The sequence below is a fragment of the Diadema antillarum genome, unplaced genomic scaffold (genome assembly GCF_040938485.1).
Source record: "Diadema antillarum isolate AM-2024a unplaced genomic scaffold, OU_Dant_1.0 seq00000197_RagTag, whole genome shotgun sequence".
Taxonomy (NCBI): Eukaryota; Metazoa; Echinodermata; class Echinoidea; order Diadematoida; family Diadematidae; genus Diadema; species Diadema antillarum.
The window spans coordinates 115,281-139,282 of NW_027271259.1; the positions used below are offsets into that span (position 1 = coordinate 115,281).

At 40.1% G+C, this 24,002-nt stretch overlaps 1 protein-coding gene across 1 annotated transcript in view; it reads right to left on the reverse strand.

Moving 5' to 3' along the window:
- Positions 1-1,657: 1,657 nt before the first annotated feature.
- Positions 1,658-24,002, reverse strand: part of LOC139728776 (uncharacterized) — a 196,030-nt gene continuing 173,685 nt past the window's right edge. Inside the window, exons 12-29 of the mRNA XM_071639716.1 lie at positions 20,915-20,982; positions 19,939-20,059; positions 19,189-19,260; positions 18,711-18,815; positions 17,325-17,462; positions 15,985-16,109; positions 15,187-15,397; positions 13,486-13,665; positions 12,330-12,606; positions 11,587-11,678; positions 10,933-11,030; positions 9,193-9,304; positions 8,613-8,746; positions 7,397-7,586; positions 6,543-6,685; positions 4,984-5,970; positions 3,265-3,355; positions 1,658-2,401 (exon numbers count right to left, since the gene is read on the reverse strand). Of these exons, the coding sequence (XP_071495817.1) occupies positions 2,354-2,401; positions 3,265-3,355; positions 4,984-5,970; positions 6,543-6,685; positions 7,397-7,586; positions 8,613-8,746; positions 9,193-9,304; positions 10,933-11,030; positions 11,587-11,678; positions 12,330-12,606; positions 13,486-13,665; positions 15,187-15,397; positions 15,985-16,109; positions 17,325-17,462; positions 18,711-18,815; positions 19,189-19,260; positions 19,939-20,059; positions 20,915-20,982 (3,192 nt within the window). The 3' untranslated portion in view covers positions 1,658-2,353. The remainder of the gene's footprint in view (positions 2,402-3,264; positions 3,356-4,983; positions 5,971-6,542; positions 6,686-7,396; positions 7,587-8,612; positions 8,747-9,192; positions 9,305-10,932; positions 11,031-11,586; positions 11,679-12,329; positions 12,607-13,485; positions 13,666-15,186; positions 15,398-15,984; positions 16,110-17,324; positions 17,463-18,710; positions 18,816-19,188; positions 19,261-19,938; positions 20,060-20,914; positions 20,983-24,002) is intronic.

Consider the following 24,002-nt stretch of genomic DNA (forward strand, 5'->3'; position numbering starts at 1 on the left):
CATACATGATGATACAAGAACTACTGCAATGTGGACAAATCTGAGTTGCTCAGGGGTTATGTGTAGTTTGGGTGTATGAAACACGTACATGTAAACTTGATCTTCTCTGGCTAACAATTCCCGAAATCTTCGGTTCTCTCTTGTTCTCTTCAAGACACACACACACATACACTCACCCACACACTCACACACATTCCACGCTAATTGCATTTTGATTTTACAAGGGCTATTGTGACGTAATCATCACTGGTACCAGAACAATGTCAGTGAGACAGAGAGGTTTTGTTTTTTTTAGACTGAAGAAGACAAGCATTTGACGCTGTCTACACAGAATCATTAATATCACATTACAGAAATGGAAACAAAAACTTCGGCTGGTTTCGTAACAACTCATTCAAACAAATGTCACAACAAGATACGACGCTACCCTCATGGCAAGAAATCTTACTTGACAGCGATGGGGCTGTTCTGACCAGCAATGAATGTACAGAAAAATAAATAGATCATTCTCTGTCTGGTGAATTGAAGGTATTTACAATTTATATTTGTAAAACATGCGAGACACATTGAAATAAATTGATCTTTACACACTATACTGTTTTACTACTTGAGCAAGGTGCAAAATTGCACCCTACGAGTGGTGCAGCTGGAATTATCCTAACTTAGAGTTGATATCTTAAGACTGGCTAAGCTATTTCTGTCGTATATCATGCTCTACTCCAACTTATGACCAATTACCATAATCACCATGGACCTGCAAAGAATATATTCACAACAAGAAACTTGTATCTTCCGCGGACATGACATATTTACAAGTATAGATATGCAATTTAATTGTTCTTGGCTTTTGTTGGTTACCCTTTTAACAGCAACAACTTTCATATCCTTACAGTGCATCAGAAATGGAACATCGCGGAGAGAGTTTGTACTTACATTTCACGAAGTACTGCTGAGAGTTTACAAAAATATCACATCATTTGTCTTACACAACATCTTTACAATACACAAGGAGCAGCAAAATACAGATGCGAGATTTAAATTCACATATTTGGCTCTTTTTTTCAATGACCTCAAAAACACGGAGCAATCAATTAATAGCGTGACTGCCAATATGGCTTGTACTTTAGTCTTGCTTCCACGCATCCTGTCATTTCATCGACAAACAATCATCCTAAAAGTGGAAAATAAGAGAAAAGGAATATACCAATTTGGGAAAATTACCCATTTGGCAAGCTGATCAATAATGTCCTTACAAGCTACAATGTAAGGGGCACCGCAAACGCTTTCCATAAATACTAACGACTCTGGAGTCATGTCCTTCCTTTTAATAGTTAGGAATATTTGAATTCTTTATTAGTTATGTATACGTGAAATCTTTAAAAGTTTGGTAATATTTGAAATTTGTAAAAAAAATTGAAATATGTTTGAACATCATGCGTGGTTAAGATGCTTGTTCAAAGTTTACACAACTGCACAAGTAAAAAAAATCAGCCTATATTTCTCTCTTAAAAAGCAAATTTCCAATGTACTTTGTATAACTTTAAAGCAACAAGATTATTGTCAACTTCATTATTTCTGCTTATTTTAATAGTTTTTCTTCTTTTAACATCTGCTAACTCCTCTGCAAAATGTTGTTGCTGCTTTCATTACTCTTTTGATCTTGAAGAGAAAGGAATGAATTGGGCTCCTTGTCACAGACTTAGATACTCATTATACGTGAAGAGTTTTATCGCAACATGAATCAAGCACCATTTTAAGACATTCGAAATTTAGTCCATCATCGGACAGAGTCAAATAACACCTTTCCAAAGATATCGCACTTGTTGCATAACAAGGAATACGCTTTAAGTTATGATAAAAAATATCTCACACTTCCATATTGTTTTCTTTGTTTTTAGCAGGTTTTATCGCAAATGAACTGACAAGAACGGAGTTAAGTCATTTTGTGATAAAACTCTTCATATACTTTCTGTGTCAGCCCACTGCAAGTTTCTAAACTGATCATAACATGTTTTAGCAACTATGTGCCCTTCTCATGTTAACATACAGAGTGTATTTGTAATGACAGTAATCATACATTTCTCCTCAATGTCTTGCAACATTTTCCCCCATGAACAGTAGGGAGTTGTTTTAGATTTCAATTTCATTCGTAGAATGTAATCAGTCATTATTTTTTATCACTTATAATTGTCGCATAAATTATCATGTCATTATCTATCCACACAGCTGGCATTTGACCTCGTCCACGTGTCCTGAGCTGTTTATAGTACCTTTGGTGATTGGCCACACCTACTTTTTGCCACTCCCACCTCATGGATGTGGCCACGCCTCTTCACACATGATGCCCAGGTAGTCACGCCCCTTCTGTGATGTCCTCTATGGGAACCTGCATCCACACATTCTACAAGAACAAACAACATATGTATACCAATTACTAGCATGTAACGGCAAATCTACAGGCATAAAAATTGTACAAGACTGGTCGTGTCTCATTTTGTACTTGTCATTCACAGTAAATTTGACACAGCTAGGACATGATAATGAATACCTTTACTTGCAGAAAATCCTTTGTATTAATCAGAGGTTCTCTGTGAATACAACTACAGGCAGCTCATGTTATAACGAATTTCCTGGGACCAGCAGTTTTCTTTTGTTATATCAAAATTTGGTTATAGCTGAACAATGAAGTATATAAAGATATATGTAGACAATAATTTGGGGACCTGGATATTTTACTTCATAGTAACAAGAATTTCATTGTAGTTACAATGGAGTGCACTGAATATTAAAGTAACCACTAGGTTGTTATCTAATCAACACAATATCTATAGATGCCACTTCACTATCAGTAAAAAACTGAGGAATAAAGAGATTCATTTCACACTTTGGCTGCTTAGCTCCAATCTTACTGATTTTGATATGACTTGGATTAGATCCAGTTATATTTCATTCAACTCCTGATCTGTGATGATTACTTGTCCCAAAAAGGAACGACGATTGACATCACATGCATTCTCCAATTACTACTTCCAAAGATGCTAAATGAAGCCCTGCCAGCTACAATTGTATGTCAGGCCAATGAGTATCCCTCGACAATGAATCACACCCATCAACTAACGACAAGTCACAATTATTGAAGAAATGGTGGCAGATGCTGGAGAGGAGGAGAAAAATAAAGGGTAATGAATCCCACTGAAGGCCACTGTTTTTCCTGACAGATCATCAGACAATAAAGTAGAAAACAGCCCAGGCAAATGACATTACCTCTCTAGTGTGGCACGTCCATCTCAATATTGACTCGTCGTCGCCATAGTAACCAGCACAGCTGACGACAGATGGCTGCTTGTCCTCCAGACTGTGGGGGGAAAGTAGAACACATACCATGACAAACGCTAAAATTAGAACCAACTGGCAATCAGTGGGCCAGACATGAATGTCATTCCGAAGTCTGTGAGATGAAAAACTTCCTCACTTACTGGAGACTTGAGTTACAAGAATGTTTGTAAAGTAAAGACCAAATCACACATACAACTAGAAATGTCGCTAAGGCGACTGGTATGCCTCCGCCATAATGCATGATTCTCCTAATAGGTCTATAGTACATGTGGACAATGTGTGATTACATTTTCACAAAATTGGCAAAATATTGAAATGACAAGTTTGTCACAAATGTGTTGAATGTTCACCTTCCTTGACCTAGGTTTAATTGGATGAATAGGAGAGCATGTGTTTGGGGATCTAAGGACTTTAACTTGACTTTGTCCATTCATAAGTTTATGCATTGAGTAATTTTCTAGGTATGGAGAAAAAGTGCAATTCCTGTATTGAAAAGTACATTGTTACCATTTTCATCTGGCCTTTGACCCTAAAATTCATAGGATAATCACTGTCAGGCAGAACATGCATAAATATGTAGAAAGTTTCAAGATAACTTGAGCCACTTCTGAGATATGGAGGAAAAAGTTAGTTCAGCACTTTCCCTTTATCTTTGACCTTTTGACCTTTGAGGCAAACAAAAAACAAAAAAAAAGTTTCCAAAGAATCTCTATTAGGTTATACATGCATACACCAAGTGTAAAAAAAAAAATAATCCTGCTGGCATTGCATAAATATGAGGGAAATAGTAAAATGTTGAAGTGTTGCCCTTGACCTTTGACCCCTGACCTTTGACCCCATGAACCCTAAATTCTCTAGATAATCACTGCCAGTCAGTACATGTATATATACTATGTTCCATGAAGATACCTTGAACAATTTCCAAGTTATGGAGAAAAAAGTGAAGTTTTAATATTGTTACTTGACCTTTTGACCCTTGACCTTTGACCTCATGACCCCAACTTTCACCAGGGAATCTTAATTGGGTAATACATGTATACACTAAGTTTTAAGAAAATATCTTCAGGCTTTGCATAGATATGGTGGAAATAGTGAAATTTTACGTATTTGACCTTGGCCTTTTGACCTTTGACCTTGAGCATGTGCAAGTTGATAGGCACAACTTCACCCCCTAATACACATACATGCCAAGTTTCATTAGGATACCTCAAAAGGTTTTTTAGTTACGCTGTCCACAAAATTAATTACGGACGGAAGGACGTCCGGACGTCCGGACGGACGGAAGAACGGACAACCCGAAAACATAATGCCTCCGGCACCACTTCGTGGCGGAGGCATAAAAAAGAGAAGAATTGTTTTAAGGAAGGATATGCATGAGGGTCAATATTGAAACATGCACTGCTATGACAAAATCACCAGAAATTATTTGCATTAATTTCAAGGAAACATGTAGAACTTCATAAATGATCACTTTCTCAGTTTACATCTACCTTACTTTTTGCTATGTTAATTTTTCATTTTCATTGATTTTTATTCATTCATGTACTAACATCAGCGAGGGATGTTTTTCAGTTAGTCTGTGCAACTATTCATGAATTACACATAGAGTCGCTTTGCATTATAGAAACTGTGAGACATTAAACAGACCTTGTTAAGACCAGGATGCGAACTTGATGCTCCGATATCTTCCTCTTGGCCTCACACCTCAGCTCACACTGCTGGTAGACGTCAATCTCTGAGGGGTCAAAGGTCATGTCGTTAGAAGACAGCATCGAGAGTCTGGATGAGCTGCAATTCTCGTCTGGTACCATCAGCATGTCATGAGCGGCCTGCCCCGCCCCATTTGGTACCTCGGGCGTGTCCGGTAGTGGGGCGTCGACCTTGGTGTCCACGCCGTAGCGGGAGCCCCGCCTGGTCTCCTCCCGCAGTTCCCGGCTGTAGCGGTACTTTCGCTGCTTCTTGGTGGACGTCCGGTGGGTCAGCTTACCTAGCATGGATTGCACCCTGTCCTTGGACTTGATGTGGTGTGTGCCCGTCCTGCTTGGTGGAGATGTTGAATCTTCTCCGGACTTTTCGCTGGACGATGACTTATGCCGCGGGTTGAGAAGCTTCTTCAGGTTGCGGGGGCTGTCCAGGCGCTTCCGCGTGTTCTTCGCGCGGCGGCTCTTCATGGCAAAGTCCCGTGCCGCGTGCTTCCCGTCACCGCTCTTGACATCGGTGTCAAAGATGGCCGGCTCCACTTCGAGCGCGCCTTCGTCGTCCTTGCCGACGACGACAAACTCCTCCAGGGTCTTTGACTTCCTCATCTTGGATTCGGCCGTCTCGATGACGGGCAGCGTCAGCTCTGCTCGGCGGCTGTTGATGTTGTTCCCTTCCTCTCCCTCGACAGCATTCTTTGGTCCTTGCTCCTGTACTCCATTCTTTTTCCTCTCCCCCTCCTCCTCATCATCTTCATCACCAGACTTGAGCGCCTCTTTGCTCCCACCCATCCCGCTGTCCACAATGTTCTCCTGAGAGCTCCTCTCGGCTTCCGACATCTTCTCATCTTCCGAACCAGTGGCATCTTCATCGCTCTGGTAGACGACTCCTTCATCTTCATCTGCATTTGACCTGACATCGAGCTCTTCCACAGACCTGCTGCAAACAATATAACAATCAGAACATTATTACCAAATCAAGGTTTTACATATTTCCTTTCTAATGCAAATTTCATCTTACAGACCCAGCTTTAATACTTCAAAATAGTTCTTAAATGTGAGTTAGGGATAGAAACAATCAATATAAAAAAAAATGAATTGGTATAATTTATGTTAAGTACTGTTAAATACGCAAAATGTGAACAATAGTTATAATAAAAATGTTTCTAGACTAAACACTCTACAGTTATGGTTTATTGAGAAAAATAGTGATATCTTCTTTTATTTTAGGCTTTATTGCCAAATTTTTACATGGTAGGATGTCTTGTAATACAACTGACCTACACATATTCAACAAATGTGGTATTTCAAACATTTTTGAAATCACTGCTCCAAATGGTAAACAATACCTTTAATATAATAGCATGATAAATTAGCAATAGTCAGGTAATGGTACATACTACACTGTAGGTGTAAAGTGCCTAGTGAGACGAAAAAAGTGAGACTATTTTATAAAGCAAACTCGTTCCTACTCGTCAAGAAGACAAAGGTTACTCTTCCCGTTCTCACCTGCTGATTGGTTTTGCTGCTGGATATTCCACCTCCACCACATCATAAATGGCCAGATGACCGTCAGCTGTGCCCACCCACAGTGTGTTGTTGTAGGGCAGAACAGCAGTAATCCTAGACATGAACGGCTGGTCATTCTTAACCTGAGAGGCAGAACGAAGACATTTTTATTCAAATGAATCTATTCAAAAGAGCACATAAACTTCATTAAAAGGTCAATTCTCAAAAAAAAAAAAAAAAATTAGTATGGGATGCAAACAGGATACTACAAGCACATACACGTGTATGTACAAAAGTATATGTATAATTGCCTTAAACTAAGAGAGACCTATGGAGAAGTGCACTGTCCAGAGCAGCTACGCCTACTTCACAAAACCCACTCGTGATAGTTCTACAAAGCTGCTCCTGAATAATGTACATAAATACTTAACATCAGTTTAAATCCATCCCCAATCACCACAGTGTGTTATGAAATAAACCATGGTTGCCTCGTTGGGCAACTGACTAATATTGTTGTCCAATGAAAGTCAATCCACCACAAGGATTTGGGGCTCAGAAATGGTCACCAGCATAAAGACAAAGTAAAAAAAAAAAGCATAAAGCCAAAAACATACTCGCTGTCCCAAAATGGATTGACTGAAAGACCAACTAAGCGGCTGCAAAAGCTTTTCCATCCAGTATTCACCTCTAAATATCATGGTACACTGATTGACAAGCAAACAGCAGCTGCTACGGTAAATGATAGTATTTGTTTCATGATGGATGTTCTGGAAAGACAAAGGACAAAGAGCGACTATGCAAGTACTACTGAAGTAACAATCTTTTGTGTTCCGTACGGCACATGTTGGTCCTACCTTGTAGATGGGCATCTGGTCAGATGAGGTGTTGTAGACGAGGAGACAGGAGAGGGAGTGGACGTCCCAGAGGGTGATGTAGGGTGACCCTCTCATGGTGATCCACGCCCCCCTCTGGCTGATGGTCAAGCTCTGAATGTGGACGTTGGTCTTCTTGGACACCTCAAAGCCATCAACGACATTGAGGGAGCTGCATGGGAGGGACAAAGGTGGGGGCTGTTTCATAATTTGCAGACACCTTCACCCCTACAAGATGGCCTTTGATTTGATTTGATTTTGATTTGATTTATTCACAAAATGCATACATACATGTACATATATTATTCACAAATTTGCACATAGTTCGTACATGAAATATGTTATTATACATTAGTGTGGATCGTCATAAGCTATGAAAAGCTCGACTAGGATGTCCAATAGGGATAACTTTAATACACATAATTATGTATACAAGCATTATTAAAAAAAAAAAAAGTATCAAGCAGGTTCAATTGATTCATAGATAGGGAAATGAGATGAGAGAGAAAGAAAGATAGAGAAGAAAATAAAAAGCGGTACTCTACATCATGGTGGTTAGAGGTATACTGAATTTCATTTAATCTCTCATATCTCCAGACTGAAGTTGAATAGGCCAGTATAACATTGCAGGAATCACTAAAATAAATTTGTACATTTCATGATAAAATGGATGATGTTCCTTAACAATTTAATAGCTTACATATTGGATACAAATTCTATATACCGTTCACAATCTCCTACTCCCATGAAATTCTTTAAGAAATGATTTCTATTACAATCTTTTAGAGTTTAAAGAGTTCCGGATGAATTGTAGATGCAACATATCTTCATCAAACTTACTCCAAGCTTTGTGCTGGCATGATCGTGGAAAACTGAATAATAATGTATTTATTTGCAAAAAAGGTATTTTTCAATTCTTGGAAATAAAAGAGAATAAAGAAGATGTGACATTCAACACTGTACAGGAAATGGAACTTGGTGATGCTAGAGCTACATTCTCGAATGATACCCTGCTTTAATGCCACTTAAATGCCACAGTTAAATTTTCATGCTACAAGTGAGTACATTTCCCCAAACCTCTCACCACCAACCCACAAAATATGGTGACCACAATGACTCTGTTCTAAGGAAGGGGAAATCCCCAAGTAAGTTTCCACACCACAAAATGGGGGAAACCCCCTTATCTCATGTCACCCACCTGTTCAGTATGTTGACCGAGTTGCCCGAGGCACACCAGATCTGATTGAGGTCCGGCACTAGCTGGACACACCTGACGGGGGAAGCCCCTATGGCGTGGTAGAAGACCTCCGACGGCTGGGAGTTACTGATGCCCTGGGGGGAGGCGGGCAAGAAATTTGAAAATGCAATATCACAACTGTTAGAGGATGGACTCTGTAATTTCTAGCTGTTTTTGGTTTTAGATCTGAGCACTTCCCTACATATTCTACTTGACAAACTGGATCATGGAATAGAACACAGAATCTCTGATGTCTTATTGGTGTAATCATGACTAAAAACAGAATCTTCAAAAATGTGTTTCTCTCAGAGTTTTTGCCCTGTGTGCATGGCAGCAAATTTCATTTCAAAGAAAATGTACTGTGAGCTTCAACGATGTTCAGTACTGAAATGATGACAGTCAAATATTGAAAGGAAATTGTGTTTCAAGGAGATTATAATTGCAAATGAACACAATGAAAGAGAGCAACTTCACCTGAGTGAAATCTTAGTAAACTTTGGTCTCTGTGATTATTTTCCCAACATGAAAACACAAACCCTACCTCCATGACAGCGAGCGTGCCGTCTGCTAGTCCCACGTACACATTCCTGGTGCTGTCTTGGTGGACCACACACAGCGGGGTGTCTCGCAGTCTCTCACACCAGAGCTCTTGCCTAAAATTACCATACAGTAACATTTAGATATAAAACACATTACTCATGCTTTTATGTGGAAAATGAATAACATTCCTTGTATGGAAAGATTCAAGTTACAATGTATCTTACCTGGTACCAGAAAAAGAATCAAATTTACAAAATGGCCAGCTATTGAAATTTGGTGTACTGTCATAATAAACTTTGGTTAAATGATCCAAGAGCAAAGCTGCCAACCACTGACAGTCAGACACCCACATAATGTGATGCACATACAAAAACTACAACCATATTTTGAATTTTACAAAAATATGAAAATGTTGAATACAAAGAGTACTACATCAAATTTCCACATAAAAAGCATATTTTCTTCTTTTGGATGAGGACAAAACATATCATAGTCGAAACAGACTAGTTGACAGCTGTGTCAAAGGAAAAAATGACAACTGAATAAAGCACAAAAGAATGTGACAATCAACAGGTTAATAACTAGATATATCGCTACGGCGACTGATATGCCTCCGCCATAATGCATGGTTCTCCTAATAGGTCTATAGTACAATGTCTTGACAATGTGTGATGACAGTTTCAAACAATTGGCAAAATATCAAAATGACAGGTTTGACACAAATGTGCTTAATGTTCACTTTCCTAGAACTAGGTTCAATTGGATGAATGATTAAAATGTCAGAGTGCAAGTATTTGGGGAACTGATGATTTTTACTTGACTTTTGACCCTTTTATAAGTTTGTGCATTGAGTAATTTTACAAGGTATTGAGAAAAAGTATAATTTCAGTATCAAATGGGAAAATAGCATTATCTAAACCTGGCCTTTGACCTTTGACCTCACAGTTCCAAAGAGAATCACTGTTAGGTTGAACATGCATAAATATGTAAGTTTCATGATGATACCTTGAGTTACTTTTGAGATATGGAGGAAAAAGTGCAATTCAGCACTTTCACTTGACCTTTGACCTTTGACCTTTTGGCAAGAAACTTCCCACAGAATATATATTGGGTAATACATGTATACATCAAGTTAAAAAAAAAACAACCCTCATTCATTGCATAAATATAAGGAAAGTAGTGATATTTTGAGGAGTTGACCTTGACCTTTGACCCCCTGACCTTTGACCCATGACCGCCAACTTCCCTAGATAATCACTGCCCATCGGTACAAGCATATAAAGTTCCATGAAGATACCTTGAACCATTTGCGAGATATGGAGAAAAACATGAAATTAAAATTTTTTTTTCACAAAATAACCTGTGACCTTTGACCTTTGACCCTGTGACCCTAAAATCCACACAAAGTATTATCTCCCAAGGATATACCCTCATACCAAGTTTGATGTAAAACCACCTCACGGTTCTTGAGATATCGACAAAAACAAAACGGGACGGACGGACGTACGGACGTACGGACGTACGGACGGACGGACGGACGACCCGAAAACATAATGCCTCCGGCCACTTCGTTGCGGAGGCATAAAAAAAGAGTATTTTATCTCTGTTGGACAAAGATTTACATACACATATACACATTGCCACCATTTAGTTGAGTGATGAAAGAAAGACTACTTCACATATGAATGCATTTGGAATTCCAAATCCCAAACTTGGGACTGTCTTTTGAGATGTGACTTACTGAGTTTGCACGTTGAAGAGGTAGAGAAACCACGAGAGAGTTCCGAGTAGCACACAGTCTGGGCCCGCCATGGTCAGGCAGATCACACGGCTGTCCAACTATAAACATAACAAAGCACATGACAAATAGATCAATGACAAATACTGCAGACAAACCATATGTTGTACAGACATCATTACACAACTCAATCACAGCATCAAAGACATTGACAGCGGTTTTCTGATTTAAACTGCGGACACAAACTCGTCGGACATACACTGGACTAGAATCATTCAATTCTTATCTACTGAACAGTCATACGAGGCATGTGCTATTTTCTATTTCTTTGTGAACATAAACAAAGCAAAGCCGACCACACAAATAGTGGCCCATTAATCAAAGAGTACATGAGTATTGAAGGCCATTTAATTGTTCACATCTGTGGGTGATAGGTGAATCTGAAATATCAGGAAAGCACTAGATTTATGTCAGGACTATTTGGAGGTTTTGTGGCCCGACATATCATACTTGTAGTTGCCTTGGGCCACAGGGACATAGTTAATGTTGAGCACTGTGAGTACAACTGCAATGGATTCTTGAACATCTGTAGGCGCCCAGTATAAGTGAATTCTCTGATAGAACAATACAAAAACATCATACAAAACTTTGCCTCACCCTGACTCCAATGTTCTGCTTGGAGCACAGCTTTACATCCACCCTACTGATCCAGCCCTGTCTGATGTCACCACGACACACCAACAAGCCACCTGAAACGAACCAATCACAGCCAAGAGGTAAAGCACAATGCAGAGTAATGACACAAGCCAACTGATTTCCTCTTTTATTCCCCTTAAAGGGAAACTCTATCTTAATTTCAATTTTCTCAAATATTTGGACACAGACAAAACTTAATCTGCTAAGGAGATGCAAAAGTGATTAAAACAATCAAAAAAGAAAGATAACATATATATAATTGGATGAAAGGCAAGTGTCTTCACCTTCTATCTTCACCCCTAAGGATCCAGTTAAGATTTGTTTGTTTGTTTTATTTTTCCATCTGAGAAGATGGCTGAATAGCCCATATTCAGCTGCAAAAGCTGGTCCTCCATGGGGTCAAGTTGGATATGAGGCAGGACGGCTTCACCAGGTTATGCAACCTGCTCTTTACGATGAATGTATGAATGAAGCGGGATCTTTTACGCGCATGCACTGTGACTCTGTCACACATGGGATCTCTGTTTCATATCATATCCACAGGACAGAGTGTTTTGCCTCTCAATAGAGGGGAGTGTATGATTACACACAACACTGCTCAATTAGACTCGGGAATTGAGCACGAGCCCTTCGCGTCTGGAGGCAGACGCGCTACGGACAGAGCCAAATCAGCGCCCTGTGAACTAGGTCCATCTAACACCCACCTTGCGCATATTCCACCCCACAGTCCATCTTCAGATCCTGATCCGACGCCTCTATATGGCTCGGGATGTCTTCCCTGCTCTGCGCGGTGTCGCCCACCACAGTTGCTGTCGTTGTCGCGGTCGCCGAGAGGCTATTGGTCAGTCCCTCTTGCCGGTCAAACTCCTGCCGCGCCCGCTTCTGCTCCTCATAGACCTTCTGGAGGTTGTTCATGTAGTAGGCCTGACGCTCCTCAATCCAGCTCCAAGACTGAAAATCTTTACTGTTGTCCTTCACAATCTGTGTAGTTGGAGAAAACATCAATGAGGTAGGGCCTATGGATTGATTAATTGTTCGAGGTATGCCATTTTAACAACAAGCAGACCACTCCACAGAATGCTATGCAACATCAAAGCAGTTTGTTTCATTTAGCTAATCAGACCTTGTGGGTTGTATTTAAATACTATTAGTCCGTTGAGGACGGACTGATTTGCTACAACACGCATTTCCCATAGGCACTTGCCTGAGTATACCCGGGACTCGCCCTCAACGGGTTAAATGCTTGTTCAAATAGCAAATTGTCTTAATCAGAGATCTTTATAAAATATCTCTACAAAATAGTTATCCCCCAATCCAATCCCACTGGTGAAGTTATTTTTTTCCATTTGTTTCATCATTAAGATTGCTACAAAGTATACATACCAGCTGAAAGTCGACCCTATCTGAGAAAATAATTTTACCATCTCAGCTAATGAAGCCACAGGCCATTAATAATCTTCACTGGCCTATTTCCAAGTCAGAATAAATCTCTGTTTATAGATGAAAAACACAAGGAGGTAGAGGAGGTGGAGGAGAAGCAGTAGGAGGCGTGGTAACAGCAGCTAACCCTTTCTCTGCCAGGGACTTTGGACAGTGTGTAGAAGGCCATGGGGTTTTTTGTGTCAGTCAGTGCTCAAAGCATACAAAGGGTTAACCCTTTCTATACCAGGACTTTGGACAGTGTGTAAAATTCTATGGGATTTTCTGTGCCAATTAGCGCTCAAAATATGCAAAGGGTTAACCAGCAAGAAACAGGAAAAGGAGATGTGAAAAGTGAAGAAAATGATAAACAGAGATGGAGCAGACTACGGTGGCCATGTGAGGGCGCTCTTCACATATAATGAAGCCTTTCTGACTGACCTGGACCACTGTTTCCACGTTGTAGGTGAGCTTGCAGAGCTGCTTGGTGTCCTTGAGGAGGGCCAGGATGTCCTTCTTGGTGAGGAGGTCCTCTTCGTGGAGGTGGAGCAGCGCCATGGAGAACTGGAAGAGGACGTAGAGACCGTCCAGGAGGAAGCAGTCCCAGATCCTCAGCAAGGTCTGGAGGTTGAAGATGATGATGAGGAGGAGGAGGTGGAGGAGGAGATGGAGGGAGAGAAGAAGGAGGAGATGGAGGGAGAGGAGGAGGGGGAAGGAGAAGGGATTGAGGAAGTGGAGGAGGAGGAGGAGGGGAGGAGGAAGAGGAAGAGGAGGGAGAGGAGGAGGAGGAGGAGGAGACAGAGGAGGAGGAGGAGGAAGAGGAGGAGGAGGAGGAGGTGGAGAAGGAGGAGGAGGAAGAGGAGGAGGAGGAAGAAGAGGAGGAGGAGGAGGAAGAGATGAAGGGAGAGGAGGATGAGGAAGAGGAGGAGGAAGGGAGGAGGAGGAGAAAGAGGACGAGGAGGAGGGGGAGGAGGAAAAGGAGGAGTAGGTGGTGGGGGAGGGGAGGAGGAGGAAGAGATGAAGGGAAAGGATGAGTAAGGGAGGAGGAGGAGAAAGAGGAGGAGGAGGTGGAGGAGGAAGAGGAAGAGGAGGAGATGGACGGAGAGGAGAAGAAGAAGGAGATAGAGGGAGAGGAGGAGGGGGAAAGAGAAGGGATGGAGTAAGTGGATAAGGAGGAGGAGGAGGAAGAAGAGGAGGAGGAGGAAGGGAGGAGGGAAAAGTAGAGGAGGATGATATGATGAGGAGGATGAGTAGGAGTAGAGGGGAGGGGGAGGAGGAGGAGGAGGAGATGAAAGAGGAGGAGGAGGAGGTGGTGGTGGAGGAAGAGGAGGAGATGGAGGGAGAGGAGAAGGAGGAGGAGATAGAGGGAGAGAAGTAGGGGGAAGGAGAAGGGATGGAGGAAGTGGGGGAGGAGAAGGAGGAGGAGGAGGAGATGGAAGAAGAGGAGGAGATGGAAGAAGAGGAATACAGGAGGAACAAGGGGAGGAGGAGGTGGAGGAAGAAGAGGTGAAGGCGATGGATGGTGGAGGAGAAAGAAGATGAAGAAAGGGTTTGGAGGTAGAGAAAGAGGCACACAGGGGATAAGATGTAAGAGAAATTATGATTTAAAGGAAAGTTTCATTCTGATTTTCTGTTGCTTTGTTGTTAGCAACTGTGTAATGTAGGTGTTGAGCAGCTCTTCGATTGCTTTGCACACAAGAATTTACTAATTTTCACTTGTCTCAAATATTTGGGCACAGATAGTTTGTATCTATGGAGGAGGACATGCAAAAATGTATGACTCTTAGGTATAAAGGTTTTTCTCAGGCGAAAAAGAAGAAGAAAAGAAGCAAATTTGCTGTATGTAAAAGCAACATTTCAACATGAATTCTTCTGTTACAATTCCCTTAGCCTAGTAATTGCACGACATCATTCTACAGATTTGATTAGAAATAAAAGTGTCTGTTGCCTACTATGAGTCAAGACAAGGGTCTATTTTTGGTTCAACAAAGCAGTTTTTGAAGTCCACAGCATCTCAAGAGAGAAATGTCTCAAAGTGGATCTCTCATCACATCTGAAAGCTTTGCTTGAAACTTGCAAAAAAGATGAACAACACACAACAAAGAAAGAGACACAGCCACGAGGAAAACACCTGCTACTCACATTGAAGGGTACAACCTCAAAGTAGATGGCAAGGAACCAGTTGAGGGTAAAGGAACACATCTCCACCCCGACGTCATCCAGGTGAGCGTGTAACCGTGGCAACCGAGACTGGAGGATCTCCTTCAGGACGTACTGGTCGGCCTGGGCTCCGATCAGACTGGCGTCGAAGTAGTTGTGGGGGAAGTAGTACTCAACAACGGCGACCAGACACCTGGGGATCAAGAAATATACCAAGGTATTGAGATAGTTAATGACTTTTCTCCACAATTTCCTGACAAGATAGACAAAGATGCACACAGTTCTGTCACCATCCTAAATCTCTGATGCATCAAGACCAATAGAAAAACCATGGTGACACAATGAGAATTATTAAGCGGGAATAGGTAATCTCAATTTGTTGACAATTCATTCCTAGATGTGCTAATTGGCAAAGGAAGTACTGCAGCGTGCATGACGATATGCGCACAGCTAGGATTGAAATCCATTTCATGCAATACACTTTGGCAAAGGAAACGCTACAAGCATGTAGGAATACGGTTTGAGATCGTTAAGAATAAGTACAAACATACTAATCAAATCACAAATTAGGATCTTATAGATTGGAATGAGAATATGATAAATCCAACTTCTCTGATTGTTCAATGAAGTACAGTGTGGTGTATGTCTTGATGAAAGGTTCAAAGATTCAGTAATACTTTGAGTCATCTGAGAAGTCAGATGTGCTCATCAATTCTGATCTGTTCTTTGGTCTGCTCTCTATAGTAAGCATTAAAAAGATTACAAGGAGTGAATACTGACCAGAAGGCTGTCTCAATGTCCATAAAGAGAAGACTCATGCCGGCGATGAAGTTCATGCCCTGACAGTAGCCAATCTCAGGGTTGTGCACGCAGAATGCCTCCAACAGCTGTCTCAGCTGAGATATCTGGAATGAAAAGAAAGAAACAGTCTGAGCTTCTGTTCTAATCAGACATATGGCAACAGATTCTGAGTGATTTCAGATTTTCTCTCCTTTGTTTCCCATTTCAATGCCTTCTTTTTGTGCCTTTCAGTAAAGGTATTCTTAAAGGACAAGTTCACCTTCATAGACATGTGGGTTGACTGAATGCAGCAATATTAGTAGAGCACATCATTGAGAGTTTGAGGAAAATCGGACAATCCGTTCAAAAGTTTTGAATTTTTGAAGTTTCTGTTCACTCAAGGCTGGATGAGAAGACTACTATAGCTTGTGATGTCAAATGAGTACAACGATATAAAGAAAGAATAAAGAAAATTCAACATATTTTCACTTTTCTCGCATAACAAAAGAACACTTGACTTCTCTCTTTCAAAAGGCAGGGGAAATAATATTACCCTTAACATATGTCAGTAACAAGTCGAAGAAATGTGCACTTTATTCAAAAAGTAAAGTTTTGTGAAATTCTCTTTTTATTTTCTTTATATGGTTGTATGCATATGACATCATACACTGTAGTAGTCTTCTCATCCAGCAGTGACTACGCAGATACTTTGAAAATTCATAACTTTTGAACGGATTGTCCGATTTTCCCCAAACTTTCACTGATGTGTTCTACTTTAAATATTGCTGCATTCACTCAATCCACATGTATATGAAGGTGGACTTGTCCTTTAAAAGTAACTGATCAGAGAGGGGGGATTATGCAGTGCTTATAAATCTTTCAGTAGTGCAATGACCTCACACGAGGGATTGCTGTATATCTTTGTCAAACCTTAACACTTTTGAGATTTTTTTTTTTTTTTTTGGGGGGGGGGGGGGGGGGGGAGGAGGTGGTTATAAACAAAATTCCAGTAAAATAGCACATTGAAGTCCAATGCAAACCAGCAAGCACATTGAAGTCCGATGCAAGCCAGCAAGCACATCAAGGGCTAAAATGACTCTATCAACTCTATGAGTTTCTAATGAAACTTATAGAGTGAACTAAAAACTACACTTGGTAGAAGAAAGACTCTAATGGAATCATAATTCAACACTTGTAGTACACAATGTTTATCATACTTTACACACAAACTTTGCTCTGTGACAGTGCTGCCAGTACATTTGCATCACATAAAAGGATTTCATGTTGGAAGTATGCTTGTGGTCAGCTCAGACCGGAGTAAGTGGTCAAACTGGACCTACCCCCTTGGAAGCCTCGTTGTTGAAGTGCGTGTTGTGTGGTATGGTCCTCAGGAGATCCAGGTTGATCTGACGGCGGTAGTCCTGGACCGCCGGCGATGTGTCGCACTGCTCGCACAACGACTGGAAATAGTTCTCTCCCTAAACACACAGAGAGAATGAAAACAGATGTTCATACATAATATTGATGGACTTTAACATCTTTACACTTGGATACAATCTTTGTCAAGGCTTGGCCCCATTTCATAAACAGTTGTCTGATAGCAACTCTTGCTGCAATTGGAAGTGTCATGGTAACGGGAGGAATCCTGCCTCCTGATTGGCTCTTCCTACAAGACGTTGATATACATTATTATCCTACAAAGAGTTGCTATCCCAACAACTTACAGGTGTAAATGAAATGTGATTGTGGTTACCTTTGAAAGCTTTGATACAATGTTTATCAAACTTGCTTGCCTTTTAATAGCTCGGATACAATCTTTGTCCGAGCTGGTTCCCTTTAACCCGTTGAGGACGGACTTATTTTGCAACAACACGCATTTCCCATAGTCACCTGCGCGAGTATACTCGGGACTCGTCCTCAACGGGTTAAAAGCTTCGTACAACAAAGCCTTTCTCCAGCACACTTTGAAACTGAAAGGAATTCTATTTTTAACTTCCCACAATCAGTCTCTCCTTCTCCCTTGGTTTAAGATTTACGAACATCAATAAACACTAACAGAACATAAATGACTAATTGTAGTTGTAGTATACATGCAAACAAAAGTCTGAACACACAACTTCTTCTTTGTGAAGTGTTATGACACAAAGAGGGTAAATCACCTTTTCAATGGCAGGTACCAAAACCAATTCTCTTGAATGTGATGGGGCTTATTCAAAGTAAAATTCTAAATAAACAATTTGTGGTATTGTTATATTTCCTCAGGATATAATAAATGATGAAAATATGAAACCCACATCATGAAGTATCATGACATCACAGAATTCCCAATAGGAAATCTATACGTATTTAACCCACACAATACTGAGAAATGTATGTCAGGATCATTGCAAACATGTGTTAAAACATGATTATACTTCATATTTGATAGAAAACAAATTCATAAACCCTTCTATCTGACATATCTCTGATAGTAGACCTTGCCCTTGGTGATATTGACCATAGCTAATCTTGCAAACACAGGCATAAGAAATTGCATTAAAGAGTAGCCATTTCTGGTATGACCAAACAAAATGGCTATTTTACACTTTTCTATTATTCTATATGGCAACATGTCTTCATAGCTTTATCTTCTTTTGACTACTGAGTGCTTTATGTCATTAGAATCTCTTCAGAGGCAGGTCACATCTTGATCAAACTTGTGACGATAATGCTTGCGCCAAACTCACCTTCCCTTCCTTGATCGTCTTGACTCTGTCCATGATGAGTTGTGTCCATACCTCGCTGCGATACTCGGCAGGTACGCCACCATACACCAAATGATGCATCTCGGACTAAAGGGAAAGAAAGAGCAAGCACATACATTGTATGAGAGAGAGGGAATTTACTGTGGGGTCTACAATTTCAAAGTCTTTATCATCACCACTCTTTAGATCACTATTCATCTGCAACAAATTTCAGCTTAACACAAGCATCAAAAGGTAATGATATTTCTTATCATAAATTTATTCTGACTCTAAAATCTTTGTTGTTGTTTTTGCAATTAAAACATTGCTGGTATGATGACACACTTCCATAACTAAGACACACGTGCACTAACTAGACAGCTTAATGCCAAATAAAATCTCTGAACATTTACATTTTCATAGCATAAATGATACAACATATTAAAAGGGAACAGAGAACGAAGAAACCTTGTATACTCACCTGATGATCTACAAAGTTGTGACCATGCTTCTGAATGTATGCCTCCCATGCCTTTCTGTGCTCCGACTCTTTCTGCATGAAGTTGGAAGAACCAAATACAGAAATGTTACCACAAAGCTGAAGAAAACAGTATAGTAGTATCTGCATAATTGGATAGAATTGTGAAGAACATTTTTATCTGATAAAGTGGTATCTGATTATGTGGAGCAGACTACTCTATCATGTTCTTATCTCTGTGGCACATGTAGTAAACCTCTGGTTTGGATAAGTACTGATATCAATATAAAAACCCTTTGACTTTCAGTGACAAAGACCTCTGACTGGAATGGCTCTACATGAATCCTGATCTCAATGACCCGACACAACCCTTGACCTCAATGGCCTCTAGAGCTCAATGATCCATGACCCTTGATCTCCATGACTTGACACAACATTTGACCTTTATGACCTACATGTACCATGAACCCTCTCGTTTCCACGACCTAAACATAAGCCTTAACCCAAATGACTCGGCATAACCACTTGACCTCAACGACACAACATAACCACTTGACCTCAATGACCCAACATGACCCTTAAATCTAAATGACCTTAGTGACCCCTCTGACCTCTATGAATGAGCATGAGCCTCAATTTTAATGACTCCACATAACTGCTTGACCTGAATGACCCAACATGACCCTTAAACTTAAATGACCTTAATGACCTTGCATGACCCCTCTGACCTCTATGACCTCCCTTAGGACTCACCCTTGAGTAGCCTTGTATGTGTCGGTCCAGAAGGTGGCACACTTGATGGAAAAGAAGCGGCTGGTTGTTGTGATACTGCTGGAATCCGTACTGATCAGTGATGCCTTCCGCCATGGCAACCCTGCATCCAGACAGTTTTTTTTTTTTTTTTTTTTTTTTTTTGGGGGGGGGGGGGGGGGGGAGGAAAGAGAAAAAAAACCCTGGAATCACACTCAGAGACCTTCATTAAGAATTCATTCCATACTTCCCGACCTAGTTGATCCCTCTGAGGAGATCAATCATCCTACATTGGCTTTGGGATAGTGTAACGCAACAAGACTTTATTTCTTTTCTTTTTTTTTTTCTATTTTTCCTCCCTCTAAAATAAGGTCAGCACATCCATGAAGGCATTTACTTCAAATCTACAGTACCTTTGAGGAGAGACAAAACAGTTCGTGGAACTAGGAAGCGAAATGCACAGGCTTCTTCTTTTTTTTTCTCCTTCATCTAAAATAGGGTCAGTACATGCATCCACACACGTATTTACTTCAAATCTATCTTTGAAAAAAGACCACACAGTTCGTGGAAGGAATTGAAATGCACACGGTGTGAAATAAATAATGGCACCCCACATCAAGAGGTACAATGCAAAGTGAGCGCAGAGAGAAAATATGTTAGATACATAAATAGGATAGATACTTTTTAGATAACTTAGACACTTACATATGCCTCATAAAACATGCAAAAAACAATGAAAAGAGAAAAAAGGCTGAGGTGAAAGGGGTAATATATATTGAAGAGATTGAAATATAACAAAAGAATGAGACAAACAGACATACACAAATGAAGTTGCCAGCACTATTCAATAAACAAGCCATCCTGAGAAGACTGTGGCTAAACCTTCCTGAAAACTGACGTGATGTCCATTAGATTATTTTCTAATGTGCAGTGAAAGTTAAGGCTAATTATTTTCCTTAGTAATTTCTGCCACACTTACCTTGGATCTGGGAGACTGGTATCTTTTTGTCTTGCAGTATCATACATTTCCAGCAGTCGTTTGTATTTCTGTGACAAGTAAATGTTTTTTAAAAAAAATGTTCTTTAAATCATAATTTGATAAATTATCACTAGTCCCATCAAATTTATTTGATACAATAATGATATAATATGTACAATAAAATGAGATATATTGCATCCAGAAGCGGATCTAGACGGGGGGTTGGGGGGGTTGCAATCCCCCCCCCAAAAAAAAAAAAAAAAAAAAAAAAAAAAAAAAAAATCCGGGGACCATTTAAAAAAAAAATCTTATCTTTTTTTTTAATAGTGGTGTTTTAGATGCAAGAAAACGCCATTTTCACACACAGATTTTCAAAAATTCTCCCTACTGTGGGAGGGGGGACACCCCCCTCCCCCTCCTACACCCTCCCCCCCCCCCTTTATAAAAAGCTAGATCCGCCCCTGAATGCATGTATCCCATAATATTGCATGTTGTACACGTATCATATCACATCATGTTGGGGTTTCTTACACTGTACATCTTTAAATACACAGTATATTATACAAATACATTATACTTTGCCTTGAGAGTTTCTTGTTATAACTATGGGCAGAGGTGACTCCAAAAGAACTATTCACTGAGGGGCGCAGCCCCGAAGTAAATAGTTCTTTTTGAGGCACCGAGGCCTATAGTTTTAGCAAGAAACTCGAAATTAGGCAAAGCATATTTGTTTTATATTTTGGATCAAAAATTTAAACAAAAGAAGGGGAAATGGGGGAGGATGCAAAGCGAGAAGTTGTATGATGGATGCGATGTTGTGAAGGGATCCTACATTGATCCTGCATCTTTTAGAAGCATGTCGCTGCATACGATGTCGGACCTGCTTTGTGATGTTTGTTAAAAATGTTACATTTACAAGCACGATGTGCGGTGTTAAGATGCGAAGCAATGTGCAATGTCAGAATTGTTTTTATGACGTCACAATTGTTTTATTAGAAATTGATACATTTCACAGAGTGACGGTACTAACAGTCCACAATGTCAAAATTGCTTTGTGGCGTCACAATTTCCAGTATGATGACGTCATCAAATTGCAAAGCAATGACATGGACTTGAAAGGGGAATCTTCAAAGTACAACATATTCGAATTTGGAATAATATTGAGCTAAAACAACAGAGATACCAGCAAATGAATGTCAGAAACAGTACCTCAAAAAAATAAATTCCAATTTTTTGATTTGAGATTACGATATGATGACGTCATCAAGTTTTCCTCGAAATATTGATGCTTGAAATGTTATATTTACAATTCATGTGCTTTTGTAATATGCAATAGAAACATAGGGTTGCGGGACGTTTTAGAGAGTTATGGCAAAATAAACGAAGACATGTTTTTTCACTATATTTGTACATAGACGCGCGCGCGGAATTTCAACTTTGACGCCAGTGCATTCCTTTGTTATAGGTCAAAATCGATCGGAAATCAATGGATATTCTTACTTAAAGTATCAGAAATCCAAATCAGTTGAAAAAAAGTGCATTTTCATGTTGCTTACGCGCGGACGGATGCGTACGCACGGAATTTTTTGAAACGCTTAAAATTGTCTGAAACTTCGAGATTTTCCAGTGGGAAGTCGTTTTGAGCATTTCAAACTTTTGACGCCGTACGCACGCCATGATGACGTGGGTGTTTAGCATAGTACAGGACGATCAGTCGTGACCTGAACTTTATGTCCACCGAAAATGATACAGAAATGACATTTAGTTATGAAGTTATGATCGATCATGTGACACTATCCGAAAATCACAAAATGGCGTCTAGATGACGTCAGAGATATGCTATTGTCATGAAAATGTTATTGTGGCTAGATATTGTCATGAGATATGTTGACTGAAAATTTCATGTTATTCTGTCATGTTGTTGAGATATTCACGACACAAATTGTGGCAGAAAAAAAGAAGAATAAAAAAAAGGAAGATTTTGACAAACATAATACAGTAGGTGATACACTGATAGCGTATCACCTAAAAAGGACGATTTTGACAAACACAATAGGTGATACGCTGATAGCGTATCACCTAAAAAGGAAGATTTTGACAAACACAATAGGTGATATGCTGATAGCGTATCACCTAACAAATCATACGCATACAAACGCACACACAGACAGAAACAAAGCAGCTCTCTTACATACGCGCGTGGAAAGAATAGACAGGAGGTCAGACCGTTTGGTCAGGACTTTGCAGACCCTATCCATTTCTAGAAACTTCTCCAACAGCATCCAGCACTTAAGAAGGTCTAAACTTTCCTAGTCGTTGGAATCTATGTTCAGAATAATATAGCTCCATGCATGGTAAACTTAACCATCGGACTCCACTGTTTGAACACGGAGGATTTTGATCGTAACATATTTATTGAGAAAAAAAAAATGTTCCTCAAAATGCACTTTGTATTCATGGATACAAAGAGCCGAGCTGCTACATGTATAATCATTGACTTGCTCTTTTCAGGTCACACCTCTTTTTTCACTAACGTGTCCCTCGCAGGGGCAGTATGGTGGAATATTAAAAATAAAATGCATTCTGATTGCATCTGGAAGTATCAGGGGGTAAAGAACCTCGGTATGCATAGACTCTGACCCACAGGTCTCCGTTTATCTTTTTGCACTGAACGCACTCTACACCTGTGATCGCCAACTGGACGAGATAAAAGCTAACTCTATCCAGTTATACAGCTTGTACAATTGTTGCAAAGTGCTCTCCCAACGTAGGTGAGTCTCAACTTGTTTGTCACAGTTTTGTTTTTGTTTTTGTTTAGCATAAAATTCGACGTTATAAAACACTAGTGCATTCAGAAGATGCACATCCTGTATCGTAGACCTGCAGCTTGTAGGCCCTACAATGTTGGAGTGTCAGTAGATCATCATGAAGCGCAGCAGTTTGTCGAACCCACAGATAATGCCCCATCATCGACTTTGTTCTGAGCCAGCATTAAAAATTGTGCATGACATCTGTTATATCTAATACCATTATCAGGCACACATATACCCTTTATTCTCCTTTGTGAAAGAAATGTTACTCCGGGTTT